This window comes from Diorhabda carinulata, chromosome 6 (genome assembly GCF_026250575.1).
Source record: "Diorhabda carinulata isolate Delta chromosome 6, icDioCari1.1, whole genome shotgun sequence".
NCBI lineage: Eukaryota > Metazoa > Arthropoda > Insecta > Coleoptera > Chrysomelidae > Diorhabda > Diorhabda carinulata.
The window spans coordinates 8,301,198-8,316,596 of record NC_079465.1 but is presented as its reverse complement, the minus strand read 5'-3'; the positions used below and the strand labels follow the sequence as shown (position 1 = coordinate 8,316,596).

The 15,399-nt window shown below is 33.5% G+C and overlaps 2 protein-coding genes across 3 annotated transcripts in view; one reads left to right on the top strand and one right to left on the bottom strand.

The window, feature by feature from the left end:
• Positions 1-15,399, top strand: part of LOC130894914 (ephrin type-B receptor 1-B) — a 774,934-nt gene that overhangs the window by 118,705 nt on the left and 640,830 nt on the right. The gene's annotated exons all lie outside the window — the stretch shown is intronic.
• LOC130894916 (uncharacterized) lies at positions 10,906-11,335 on the bottom strand. Its single transcript, XM_057801956.1, has one exon. The coding sequence runs from the start codon at positions 11,313-11,315 to the stop codon at positions 10,956-10,958; it is 360 nt and encodes a 119-aa protein (XP_057657939.1). The 5' UTR covers positions 11,316-11,335; the 3' UTR covers positions 10,906-10,955.

Here is a 15,399-nt window from a genome sequence, read left to right as displayed (position 1 = left end):
ATAATGTATACTCCCCGTATAAACTTCGGTTAACATCCAACAAATCGTCAGTCCACGTGGACTCATTATCTCCACTGTTTACCAATGAAAACATCGAATCGTAAACATAACTGCATTCCTATTGGCCGAAGCTATCGGAAAGCATATGTACACAATTTCTTCGAAATATTCCTGCCAGACAATCCGCGATAAGCAGTTGGGTCGTTTAGTGAGATTCATTTAATTCATAAATTTCTTTAAATAAATAAAAATATGGCATTCTTTAAACCATGGGCAAATGAAGACAATGAAATTTCTCAGTGTAGTGAGAATGAAGATAGGTATGAATTTAATAATAAAGTTTTAGATATGCAAACAGCAAATTATATTAAATATATTCGAATGTTAAAAAAAGGAAGGTATTCAACAATCTGATAATGCAATCATAATAAGAATTGCTGAATTAACTAGAGTAAATAAATTTTCCAATTATCGAGTAGTCACGAAAGAGGTTGCTGTGAATCATTCACAGAACCAGAAATCATTTAAAGAAAGAGTGAAATCAGTTGATCAGAACATTTTATACGTAGGACAATTTATAGTTTATATAGGAGAACAGGGCTGCGACATTAGAAGTAATACAGCAAAAGGTAGCAGATTATTCAGAATACAATTGTACCAGAAACATCGCGTCCAGTTTTGTCAGTATGTGGTTTTAAACACATAAAACTAAATAAACGGATGGCAATAACCGAATCGTAAAGGATCGTTCGATGGCGACAAGATCATTTGCATCAGATAAAAGACATCCGAAGTTCTAATAGACACATAATTTATCTAGATGATGGATGGTTTGATAGTCACAATGTAGTAAATTTCGGTTGGGTTGACAATAGTATAAATTGCTGTTTGAATGGGCCATGTTCTAAAGGGAAACGCATTATAATAGTACACGCTGGAAGCAAAGACGGTGTCGTGCCTAATACTTTATTGATATCTGCTAAAAAATGAAAAACTGTGCAGCTGATTATCATGAAGATATGACAGCCAAATTATTTGAAAAGTTGTTTAATAAACAGCTTTTACCTAACATTCCATCACAGTCAGTAATCGTTTTAGACCACGCATCCTACCACTCGCGGCAACTCCTTAAGATACCAAATAGTAGCTCAAACTTTAGCATTTATGTCTGAAAAAATATTCCTATTCCTGTTAGCGATCGTAAAAAAGGCCCAACAAAGAATTGCTTACTGTTATTAAAGGTCTAAAGTTGGAGGAAATTTATTATATCGACAAGCTGTGCAAAGAACAGGGTCACACTCTTCTCAAACTACCCCCTTACTATTGCATTTTCAACCCTATAGAGTTAATGTGGGCAAACATAAAATCTCCAGTCTCCAGAACTGAGTAGAGAGGTTGTACAGCTCGTAAAATAAGCAGCAGACCGCCAAGAGCTTTGGAAAAACTGTGTTGAACATGTTATCAAAGAAGAAGATAAGTATGTGGTATGACCCTCTTTATAACCCATCATAATTCAATCAAATGATGACTCTAGACTTTATAAACATACTTTGGAATTGAAATGTTTTTTTCTTTTCTTTTGTTTGCAGAGAGTTTATTTTCCTTTGTGGTTTTTTTTTGAAATTTCGTTTTCCAGAAAAAAAACGAATGGGGTATAAAAAGGGCTCAGTTCCCATCTGGTACCCTGTTTAAACCAAACTCACAGACAAGTACATTTCACTCGTCTATTTACGTTTTATTATTTAATATTCAGTTGCAGCAAATTAGCGAGGTATAATAATGATTTTTTTCTAAGTTCCAAGTAAAACTACATTTAAGTGCATCTGTCTAAATAACGGCATTTAATGCCGTACAATTTATAATGATTCGATTGCCTTTTAACGATTACTTTCTCGCATAAGATATACATAAATTTATAAAATGAAGTATCTACATCTATGGTAGATCAAACAAAATTGTCGGCAAGGGTTTCGAACCAGTTTCCATAATCTGAGATTGATATTAGAAGAACTTTATTAATAACATGAATAATGAAGTAAAAAATTTGAACATAGTGAAACAAATATTTTCATTAAAGCTAAAAATTTAAAGAGATTTAGTTCCTAAGAGCATAAAAACAATTTTGTGATAAAAATTGCTTTGAAAGTTCATAAAATAGACGCTGACTCATATTTTTCACGTTCTTATCAGTATGAAAATCTAGAAACAGTGTAACGTCAAGTTTGTTATTTGTACTGTGTTTGATGTAGCCTAGAAAATAGTACAATGAGTCTACCCGCAACCTTGGTGGTATAACTGTGAGTATCAGAATGAGTTGGTTTATCTCGTACACCCCTATGAATACACAGAATTGTTTCAAATATATGTTGTAGGTCAATAGACAAATTGGGACTTTAGCTAATATTCCAGGATAAAATGCAGTTGGCTGATGGCACGTCACGCATGCCTATTCTCCAGGAGTATTAGCTAAATGCCGGTTAATAGATTATTCGTTGAAAAATGTCAGTCTCAGTCAAAGGTTTAAAAGGGTTTAAAACATGTAGATGCAAGCTCGCAAATAAACAATGTGTAACAAACCGGTGTTCTTGTTTTAAAAATAAAATAAAATGTAAATCACAATGTCACTAAGCCTCCACGTGTTGCAATAAACCTAACCTAACCTAACCCAACTTGTCTATTGACCTACGACATATACATGAAAGGCAATTGGTCGATCCCATATTCCGTGTTCACAGCAATGGACTCGACTTCCTGTATTGTGAATAATACGTAAAGCAGTCTTCTGAAAACCCTTTGAACTCTGCTAGAGTTGCCCCATAGAGGGATACCGTAAGCCAGATGACTGTGGATCAATGCAAAGTAAATCGTGCGTATACGCGATTCCTGTCAAAAGAGGAGCGTAAATGTCTCTTTGCAAAAAGTTGTGATGAAATTTTTGAGCATAGTGAGTTTATTCGCTTCCCCCAATCGAGATCGGGATCTGATTCCCAACAAATTCAAAGATTTCCCTCTGGTACCTCGTTTTGCAGAGCTTAATGTTATTTTTCAGTTTTTACTTCGTTTAATTTCAAGTTGTTAGAATCAAACCAAGATTTAGCTACCGTTAGAATCTCGTTGCTGATGTTTTCATCCACTTTCGTTAGGAATGTAGCATCGTCAACGAATAAAATATTCGCAAAATACATTCTGTTTTTACCATAAATATAAATTTTTCTCAAATTATTTCAATATATTTTTTATTAATAGTACATTTCTCAGTGTTATGTTAACGAACTTTTACAAAAATTATTATATTAGATCGAGGATTTTTCAATTTCCATTATCAAATGCTTAACAAGTTAGCACCAAGTTAGGAAATTAAGGAAGGATGCTACTTGTCAGAGTAGCTGAACAGATAAATGCAGGAATATGGGACGAAGACAGTCCTTACATTCTCAGCTTTTCGAACGAGCCAAACTGTGGAAAAATACGGAAGATTTGGCCTGGAATTAAATCTGGATAAAACCATGAAATTCCTTTGATTATTAGTGAATAAAGGATCAAACACATCACTAGTTAAAAATATCTGGAAATGAAATAATCAAACAATAGCAACGGAAGCCAAACATACAAAAGAGAAAGATATCAGAGGTAGATAACTGATCTGGTTTGAACATGTGCAGAGAATGGCGAATATGAGATAAGCAGGGAGTAGAGAAAAACGAGAATTAATTATAAATAGAATTAATATAAAATTCAAATTAATTTTCTTTGAATTTCGGCTTTCAGTTAAAAACGCCCAAAGTTGAATTCGTGGTTAAGCCTATGATTTTCATTTGATCTGTCATGATCTTCTCAATTTTGGCCTCAAAACATTTCAATTTCAACACCATAGAAGATTCATGATCACCTTTGTCGCTTATTCAAGATCTATGTTTCAAACAGACAAACTCAATTCACCATATTCTCACCTCGTATTTTTCAATGAACAGGAAAATTCAAGAATATTATCTTGATGGTACTTTATAAGCTTTGGTTATTTCGTAGTTATCCAACATAATTCCATGGAACGTGTATGTCAGGGACTGAATGAATCTTCAGAGACAATTAGCTAAACCTGAAAGGAATTAAACGGAGAATATCCATCAAGCAAACAATGGAGCCGCAATACACACAATAAACATTTTGATCGATTTAACCTCCAAACACTCCGACGGTATTTGTTAACATCACTCAACGATTAAATCTCCCTCATCCCCTGTATATAACAAGGTAACACTAGCCCTAGTGTTAATTTATATTGACAGTTGATGTTCACTGATTTCGATTAAAGCTCTCGAAAGCTTGTCGGACTAGATGACGAACAGTATTAACAGGACCGGACTTTATCTGGGAGCATGAGGAAAATTATGAGTGTTTTTCATTTCGTATTATGTATTCGCTATTTTGTTTATTGATATGTGTATTTTTTCTTCCACTATTTCAGGAATCCGTGTTTACACTTTCTTTCTGGATATAGCAAGGGCTTTTGACAAGGCCATATAAATATTTATTTACAAGACCCGCATTTTCAAGTAAATTTCTAGATCAAACTACAACCTTGCAACCGATAACCTCAGGTGTGCTACAAGGGAGCGTACTGGAACCAATTCTATATCTTTTGTATGTAGCTAATATTCTCACTAATCACAATATAACTACTGCGACATATGCAAATGCTGTGGTCCTATACTTTCATCCATCTATAGCATTTCGTGTACTGCAAATTAACCTTTATACCATCTTCATCTGGCTGAAAAAATGGCGCATTAAAGTAAGGAAGGAAAGTCCAACTACATTAGTTTCACACAGAAAAAGAGCACATGTCTAACTGTTACGTTTATCATTTCTTACAAAAACAAGAGCACGTCAAATACATCTAGATCACAGACTTGTGGAGAACACACATATTTACGAAACGTTAACATAAAGGATTGAAACTCTTTAAATTATATTGAATAAAAGTGCGCCAATAACATTTGTCATTTAATTGTTGGTCTACAAAGCGATTCTTAAACCAATATGATGGAGTTATGGGATACAACTCCAAGGCGCAGCGCCTAAATCAAACATAGAAACTCTAGAAAAATTTCACTCCAATGTTTTTCCTACTATTATGAACGCTAATTGTTATGTACCTGCCCAACACATTCATAGAAAGATCTAATGGTACCAACCAATCGGCGAAGACATTACAAATATGAATCACCTAGAACTTTAAAACTTGAAAAGACTAATAAATTTAGTAATTATCAAATTATAAACCTCAATACCAAACTAAATAATTTATGCAAAATTGTAAATAAGAAGATATAATTACCAGAGTATTTCACACACGTTAATTGTAACAATCCATTTGTTCATTGTAAATACTTTACAGATTACAAATCAATTGGAATATTCAAAAAAATATATTCAAGGAATTCATGTTTTTACTTATTTGTCCCCAACTGTATCTCTTAGCAATTTTCCGTTCCTTGCAATATGTGTGTATGGGTCTAAGTCTATCCTGTATCGTGTGATTTTCCGGATATTTCGCATTATAAAGTACACCCTTCAGTTTGACTTTGCATTATTTCTCTGATAAATATTAAAATTGATACTTCTCGTGTTGTATTTAGAAATACTGTATTTTCTTCAGAAGTACTGATAACAATAAAATTGAGTGCTAGGCTTATCTGTTTCTAATAAAAACTAATTTCATTATCTCCAACTTTATTTCACCAATCAATATCACTAAAAACTGATTTTCTTCTCATTTCCTACTAATCACATAGGTAAAAAAGAGTAAAGTGAGTTTCTATTTTTCAAGAGCTTCTCATCAACATTACGCAAAATATATTTTCACACTTGAAGGTTGGAAAATAAAATTTTGTTTTAATGACAACAAATTATTTTATACCGGATTTTTATGTTACTTATCTTTCTATCTTTATTTAACTACCAAACTTGTTCTTTTATATTTGCATGCATTCAATTTTTTCACTTAAATTTGAGAGCAGTACTGGAAAAGAACCCAAACTCTTATTAAACGATCTTGTTCAACTGTAACCTACCTTTCATTTCTATCTATCAACACTCATTGTAATTACGCCGGAGTTTTCTCAGGGTATTGTCGCATCAATGAACCCTTGACGCTAGGCTTAGCAAAGAATGCTTCTATCTACATTCTCCTGTAGTGTAAGAGCTCCAGAGTATTACACCTGAAGCCGTATTAAATAGAAAATGAAGATCTTTGGCAGCTAGAACAATCCCCCATCTTGAACTTCCTAAGAGGAGTGGGATCCGCTATAAACACTGAGTACCCCCAGTACAACAATCGATTGAGTCGCAGTGTATGTGATGAAATATAGGTACATATATACAATGGTATGTTCTACATGATTCTATTGATCATTTAGCAACAATTATTGACATGATAGATAGATAAATAATATAGTCTTTGTCTTGGAACCAGAAGGAAATAATAAGAATCATATTTTTCTGCTATCATCAACTGATGTTATTATTCTTGCAATTTTTCAAAACTATTTGGAGTATTTCCGTTTCCATATTTTACTTGAAAATTTGGTTGTATTTTGTATCTTAAAAATCACGAATGTTAGGTAATCCCAAAATGATTTATTTGTGTTTTCAATTGTTGCGAAAAATATTATTTCAACAAAGTTTCCGTCCCATTGCAATATGTACCAATGTATTGTTTTTTGGGTTCTACAAGTTTGTTTTCAGGTATGCCTTAATTTTACTATCTACAATAATTTGCCCTCATGATTCACAGCTTTTCTGCAGCCATCCTTGATTCTTGTGGATTCTAAAAATTGTTGGCGTAATCTATACTCTGTCCATTCCATAACTTTAATCATTTTTCATTAGTGATTTATTCTTGTTTTTCTCATACTCCTTTTTTGAATATTTTCCTTGAAAATTTCCTTTTTAACTTTTCAGTCGGAAAATTGTCATCATTTACTTCAGTTTACCCCGAATTTTTTTTCGTAGTATCTCTGATTTAAATTCTGTTAACATAGAATGGGGTTTATATTTCAATCGAATTGAAACGAGCTGAGATAATATCCAACCAATGTCGAAATATATAATCTTCTACTTTCTGTTTTCTTAAGACTTAGTCTTGTTTCTTCTACTATTCAGCCTCTTGAGAAGTAGATGTCCGGCTTTCGTGTCATCTCTTAAGAGGTCGGCCGGGAGGTCTCCTTGAAGTTGGTTTTTCTCCATTCGCCCATTTAGTCTATCGATCTTCCATCATTCAGTCGTCGTAGTCTCTCCAATATCGTCGTCTCGATCTCGTGAATCCTACTATATCCTGAATTTTCATATCTTCTCTTATAGCTTTGCTTCTTATTTGATCTCTCAGGCTCACTCCATCAACAGTTCTCAATGTTTTCATCTCTGCTGCCCTCATCATGTTCGCTCGAGTTATCCCTGCATACGTGAAAGGTTTTGCGATTGTTTTGTATATGCAAACTTTACTGTGGACATTTATTTGTTTTTCAGTATGAGGTCTCGCATATGATATAAAAAAAGCTGTAGCAAAATATAATAGCGTTATCCATAGACAAGTTGTTTAACTAGAATCTACACCCCTTTCTAAAGTAAGTCAAATAACAATTTTTCTCAAATCTATTCTTGACCATCAAAAAACTTGATAATTAAAAAAATTTTAAAACAGGTAATAATGTAATTCCACTCCTGTATACAAGAATATGAGAAATCGATGACTTGTTTTTATTGTTTTGGGCGGAATAAGGTTTCAAACGAATCTGGATATGTACTTTACGGGGTGGTGTCAAATGATGTATTTATAACAGAAGGGAAGTGGATGCGTATCAAATTCTGATTGTTAGTGAAGTACTAAAAGTTTCAGTTTGTTTAAAAGAGACGATAAAAACACGAGATTTTTGAGTTTTGTGTTCATTTTTCATGTGTTTCCATTAATTTTTTTTTCTCTATAAAGATAAAATGTGCCATGAATCAAATTATAAATATTCCGTGATATATACTTCCGAAGGAAATTAAATTTGCCGTTTTTGTAACTTCGCCAATTATTCTAAGTTTGTTGTACTGTGGTATTCATTATCTATTGTTTTTCAATATAATTGAAATTACTCATTTAGAAACTAATTCTTACAAATAACTAAGTGAATTCTAACATATTTCCTAAATAAATTGACCCGAATCAAGTCATTTGCAACATAGAAACTCCGGTTAATGTTCATACGGGCCTTCCACTAAAACTTTATCAGAATAGATCGGAGTAGCCGATAAATTGCCTCGTCCACACTATCCAAACTATAAAAGTTGTAATATAACTCCACTTCGCGAACATACTGAAGATGTTCCTTGGGAAGTAGAGTAATGATTTTGCGAGGAAAACTTTATATGTTGTCCTAGTTGATAAGATTAGGAGAGTTGAGTAAAACCATAAAATATAAAGTTGGTATGTACATTGAGAGATTGCTTTATTGGGTTTATGAGCGCAAAATGTCTATATTTAGAAAACCACCGGCTTCTGTTGAACTACGTAAACAGTGCTCATTATTCATACAGACATTTGCGTGCTTCCGTGGCAAATAGTTTTTAGTAACTTTAGTTATCAATCATGTCTATTTATACTGTATCCATCCTAAGTTAATGTTATATATATACCTAATAATTTTAGAAAAAATTGTTTTTCATAAAGAGTTTTATTTAACCTTAAATTTAGATGCCTCACCGGTTTTATTCAAACTGAACGAAATTAACTTCTTTTCATTTCGTTTGTACAACTCCAAATACTGATACCTCTGTCTCACTTTGATTGTAAACCACTATTTTACTGAACATTATCCAAAGAAAATCGTTTACCATGCAAGCGTAATTTTTTACTTCGAAGCTTGCCCAAGCTATTACGGCTGTTGTAATGACCAAATAACAGACTTGTGACTTGTGCATTATCCTGTTGCAAGAGAACAGTTTTATCGCTTTTGGTAATGTCGGAACTTGGTTGAACTGATTACCGAATTTTCTTTTTGCAAATATTCTAATAAAATTACGCCTCCAACCTCGCAAAATAGCATAGTCTTAAAGATGAAAGCAATAACTACGAAGGTCATGTAAAATTGCATTACTGTTACACATCCAACACCAAGAGTTAACTTGTATGTTTGTATGTATCGATGGACGGTTTTGGGGTCTCGTGGATGTGGATAGAGGTTTCGTCCTCTGTGCAACTGATCTACACGTCGCATTATCTGCTAGTTCCAGCGTTTTCAGGTGTTTACTGAAACGACAGTGTCCCGATAGAACTCCTGTTAGTATTCGCAGATTGTTCTTACTTAGGTTGATACATTCAGCAGATCTACTCTGGTTATAATTTCCCAGAAGAGTTTTCGCCTGTCTCTGCCCATGTAGGTTGTTTCCATTGTTCTGTAGCTGATACCACAAAAGGATTCTGGTCCTATGAAGGGCTTGTCTGCCCTCACTTTAGCGAGCTTATCAGCTATTTCATTTCCATTCGCTCCGGTGTGTCCCGGAATCCATTGTAGGGTAATTTTATTTTTCTTGCCTAGCTTTATATTTCTAGGCAATCCCAAACGAGTTTGGATTTTATGATTTGGATTTTTGGAGCTTAGAGCTCTAAAAGAATTACTTTCATCAACAAATGCATGTTGCAATCGTTCAAGACTATGCTGTTCACTTAAACCGACCTTAAAATAATAGGAGATAGCGCACAAAAGTTCTTAAGAACTTTACGTTTCGATGGCATTTACCATTTATTCTGTGATTGCAAGGACTCACCTACAGTTACATCTCAAAATATGCAAAGCGGTGGTCTTCGTGAAACCTGATATCGGTAGGCTATCTTCAATTCTGAATGAGTAGTTTCAACAAAATACAAGTGAGTCTGGGCAGCTACAACACCAAAATATGTTTAGTAATCATGTTAGAAATTACGTTTTTCAAGAAGGCAAGTCTTATCAAAAGATCGAAAAAGCAGAATTAAAGTGGCATCAAATCACATACTTGTTAGGCCTATTCGGATTTTCATAGGAGGGTTTTACCATCGCGAGAGAGCCTACCAATTAGAGAATGGAGGATATTTTTAACATCGACTACGTTAATTCATCCATTTATTAGCAAAATCGAATGATGTTGCAGGACAGACACAAACTGCGTTTTTCTCTCGTGATAGTTCGAAGATCATGCTACTTTCCTCCAGTTACCTAAGCGCCTATCTCTCATTATATTAATTACACAAGGTATCATGTGCGTGTTGATCCTTAAAAACCTTTCGATGAACATTTTGGAACAGCTCTTCAGCTGCTTATGAAGATTGTGTCTTGTACATACGTTTTCGACCTATGTCTCGACGCGAATCTTTAGACTTTGTTTACGAAAGGAAGTTCCACTCTGCAAAGTTAAAGATAAGTTTGTGCAATTACGATCCATGTTGGGAATTATGTCGTTGTCTTTAATTGCAGCATTTATCCTATTGACATAACGAATATCTCTATTAAAATCAAAATGATTTTATGTTGTTCTTCTTATAGTTCTTCTTGTAATTCTTTTTATAATACTCTTGTGAATATCATCAAAACAATTAATAAAATTTTCAGTGGTACGTGATAACCTCCTCAACGTTGTTTCTCAACAACACTTTTAAATAGAACTCCTGTCGTAGTTCCATAACAACTGTGAAGATGTATTTCTAAAATATTCATAAATACTACACAGTATCTGCTTGGATCCATTTTCACGTTTAAATGGGTTTGGGGTTCTATCTATATTAGATAGGCCATACGATTCACTGTTACATTAACTAATAATTCCATTTTTAATTTGTTAGATAGCTTAGATTATTCACTTAAAGTTTCCAAAGTATAAATAACAAGATTTTATCGTTGGCATTTCTATTTAATTCGAACATATTCCAAAAGTCGCCATTAAATATTTGTATTTATTATTTTATATTCTTTGGGTAGATGCAACGGTACAAATACTTCAGGACCGTACTTTTCCAATTTAAACTCCGGATTAGCAGCAACATATCCGTACATGTGATTAGTACTCTCTGGAAGTTTGCCCAATTTTCTAAGATCTTTTTCCGCTTCAACAAAAACTCTCCTTAAAAGTTGCGACTTTGTTGTATATTCCTTCATAGTTTCTTGCAAACTTTTGTATTCATCCAACTGCCATCCCCATTTTGATCTCCAAATTTTCTCCGCACCATCTTCGGAATTTATGAAAGCTTTCCACAAGAGATCATCTCTCGCAAAATCTCTTATTTGCTTTCTTGCAGCCATTAGTTCTACTCAGAAATTATTATAATCCTATTTTAGAGCAGATAAATTCAATTAATTCTCGATGGATATATGACATATAGAACAATAATCATTTGTATACTAATGTCACGATTGACATGAATGGAAGAGTGATTTAAGAGAATTTTACGAAAGCGATACCATTATAATTATGTCTATCTATCAGAATAATTTGGAAAGATTTGAACAAGTGATGTGTAGTTTTTTTAGACTAATTAGATTTTAATTTATGCAACTAATTGAGAATATTGAATCATTTTATGAATACCTAGCAACTGAGTAATAACTGACAATAAGTTGGTACCTGGTTTACAAGTATTGTCCCAACAAAGAAAACACAAAAATTTTGGAAAAGCTTTTAGCTCCATATACTCTTCCCAGCGATGCTCAATAAGTTAGATACCCTTTTAATGATTAGAATCGTCAAGCTTCTCAAGCAAGTTTTTCAAGTCTCGGAACCGATATTCCAAGAGGTCAAATACGGTGCATGACGTAGCAATTCAAACATTCATTTAATAATTTTGGCGATTGCAATAACGGATGTGTGAGTTGGTGCATTGTCTTGATGAAACAACTTTTTCTTCTTAGCTAAATGCGGCCGTTTTTGCTTGATTGTTCCACTCAAACGTTGCAATAACTTCGCATAATACTCGTCGTTGATAGTTTTTCCCTTTCCAATGACAATTATTCCAAGTGCATCCCAAAAAACCTACGCCAGGATATTACTTGCAGATTAAACAGTCTTTGCCTTCTTTGGAGCCGGTTCTCCCTTTTCAGTCCATTGATTTTAATGTTCTTCGGCTTTAATTCTGTGAAACTTTACTAAACACTTGATGGAAACATTTTCACAATGTTGTTTTTGTTCCATTGTTAGCAAACGCGGCACCCATCTTACGCTCAGCTTTCTCATGTCCAAATTTTCAGTAAATATACGATGTACCGCATTTTTTAAATGCCTACTATATCTGCTAGCTAATTTTTAAAATCGTAGAAAAGTCTTTGGATAAAAAAACTACTGTTAGCTGAACTGGCATTCTTTCAGTCCTCATCCAAAGAACTAGAGCGATTCCTTGAAAGTTTATATAGTTATTGACCCCTAACACTATTTCTTAATGAAGACCTGATGACGAAATTTTTCAGAGCACTACAATTTATAAAAAATAATTTCCTTTATCCCAATAAGACTGACAACGCTCCGTGCAATTGATGTCTGAAGCATTTGACTTTTGGTTGACTAGAAACAGATGCAACGCCACTACATTGGAAGTAGCCAACTCTCAGAAATATTCTGACGAATGGAAAAGACACTTCTCCAAAGTAAGGAGTATGAGTATTTTCAGATGAACTCTGTGTTAATAAGCTACGTCTGCCTGTCGAGTAGGTCTTATAGATACTGCTCTGAGTGGGATTATACTGGGCCGCTCCTACAGTACCGCTTTGTGGATTTATTTCAACGTACAATATTTTACTGTTGATAACCCAGAGTAGAACATTTCTGGAGTTGTCATCTCATTTCGTCTACCACTGCGATGTTGATCTTCGCAGGTCATTTAAATTCTGGTAACAAATATTTTACTGTTGATAACGAAGGAGCAGCCTCACCCAGAGTAGAATCCAGTTCAACTTTTATATTGGTTGGTATTAAGACCTTCCAAATAAAAGTTTTGTATCATATAACGATGACCAATTTTTTTATGCTTACAAATTCACTGAAAATATTCACTATTAATGGCCACCAAACAACGTGACGTCTTCTAACTTGAAAAATATAGTGTTTAGCTTGTGTACTTTCTAATCCAGTGGTATTTTTCAAGCAACTAACACCTTCTCTAGGTCAGGCCAGGTAATTTTGGGATCATCCTCGTACTGCCAGTCAACCAAGCATCGCATTCAATGCTACTGGCAATATAAATATTAATGTTGTATATTATAAAAGGGACAAAATATCAATTTGTTATTTCTAGATATTTTTATAATTTCTAATATCCTTCTATTATAGTAAGGCATTAGTGTTTCCTTTGAAACACTGTATTGATAATTTAGAATTTTTTGAATTACCTCTAGTGTAGTGATTTGTCATAACATCACTTCCAATTTTAACTTCGTTTCACGACAAAGTACGCGACAGCAAATTAAATTCGTCAGTTATCATATTTAGCAGCCAACTGAATGATATAGATGAAATCTACAAAAAATAGAATGAACATAGAATTACTTTGCACTTCTCTTTTAATGAATTTACCTGTACTCTGTCATAATACGGTTAACGGCGGTTTTGCTTATTACCAAGTCTCTAGCCATCGCTCTGATACACTCTAGTCGTAACAGTTGCATTTCTCATGCTTTCAAAATACGTGCCCGTCATATCAAATGCTTTGTGGTTTGTAAAAGTCATCGTATACAACTTTTAAGTGAATTTCATATCAAATTTGGAACGGACAAATCGGAATGAAACGTAAATAAACAAAGTACAGTTACATTATTTGATATATAAATAATTTTGTGATTTTACTATGGCCCACTACTTATCTTTATAAAATTGCATATTATCTTTCTGTCCTTCTCAGATGAAGCATGTAGCGAGCTCGGATTTTTTGCATTTAATTCCTGTATAGCTGTAGATATACCAAATTTGTGCTAAATTTTTGATATTAAGAATTTACAGAATATATATTTCAAACTTCAAGCTCTTCAAGTTCTGTTGTGCTCTTTTAGCTTTAGTCCCTTTAATATATCACTCCATCCGATTCTGTCTTCTGTTCTCTCTCTCCTCTTAGTTATTTACAGTCTTCTCAAATTTGATGATTCTTGGCAATTCTGTTTGCATTTATTTGGTACACATATATTTTTCATAACTCTGAGTTAGTAAAGTACTAATTCGTTGCAACATGGGTTGCTTTGTTTTTATAACAGTATCCAGCATTAAGTAGCTGAATAATATATTATACAGGGTGTTTCTACAATCAACCGACAAAGGTCTACACAGAAAGATCTCAATAAATGATTCATTTTGATATAGAAATACGAACCCTTACGGGTCCTAGTTGCTGACATATAGGGTGTAATTAAAATCAAAAATTTGTCATAAATAAGAAGGCCTTTGCATGGAAAAAGTGCGGATTTTCTTCATCCCAAACGTGACTATTTCTAAAGTTGATAATCTAGCCTCGTCGGTATACAACACATATTTTGGAAAATTTCGATTTTCACGACACTCTTGTAAATACCAGTTTGAAAATTCCATATGCACCTTTCTGGAAGAAATGTTGGATGAGTTGTTGGAGAATGTACCGTTAAATATAAGACAACACGATGGGGCATCTGTTCATTTTGCTGCAGCGGAAAGAAATTACAGAGAGATTACAGACGTTTCAGAGAGAAAATGGATTGGTCGGAGTAGACCCAATTGTTGGCTTCCAAAACAATCATCGAATCTAAACAAGATCGAATAGCTAGAATGCAAGCTGCGACAGTAATCATTCAATCCCATACAGATCTATTCTCAAAGACACGTTTTTCAATGACAAAACGGTGTAATAAGTGTATTGGAGTAACAGTTTGAACAATTGAGATTATGAATAATTTTTATTTTTGAACTACTTACGATTAATCATTATTCGAATTTAAATGACTAATTAATTAATTTGTAAATTACTTACGTCCTTACAGACTTTTGTTTAGAGGCAAATTTCTACAACACCGTTCATTTCATCAAATTAAAAAAAGAATTTGCTCCATTGGCGTAAAAAATAGGGGGATAAAAGTGACAACTAACCCTGACAGCGCGCCATTGGTTAATTTTTACTTTATTAAGGAGCAGGTTTGTTTTACAATTTTAAAACTTGTTTAAAAATCTTTAAAACATATAAACAAGTGGTTTTTCACAAATTCTGAACTCAAAAGAAAATATCATACCAGCAAATATCAGCAATAGATTATATAATAATAGGCAATAAAAAATTTCCAAAAATTTTGAACACGTACTTATACCGGATTAATTTTTAAAAAGTTCTTTAGAACGATAAATCATTTAAAACAAATATATTCATGAAAATGTGGCAAATTC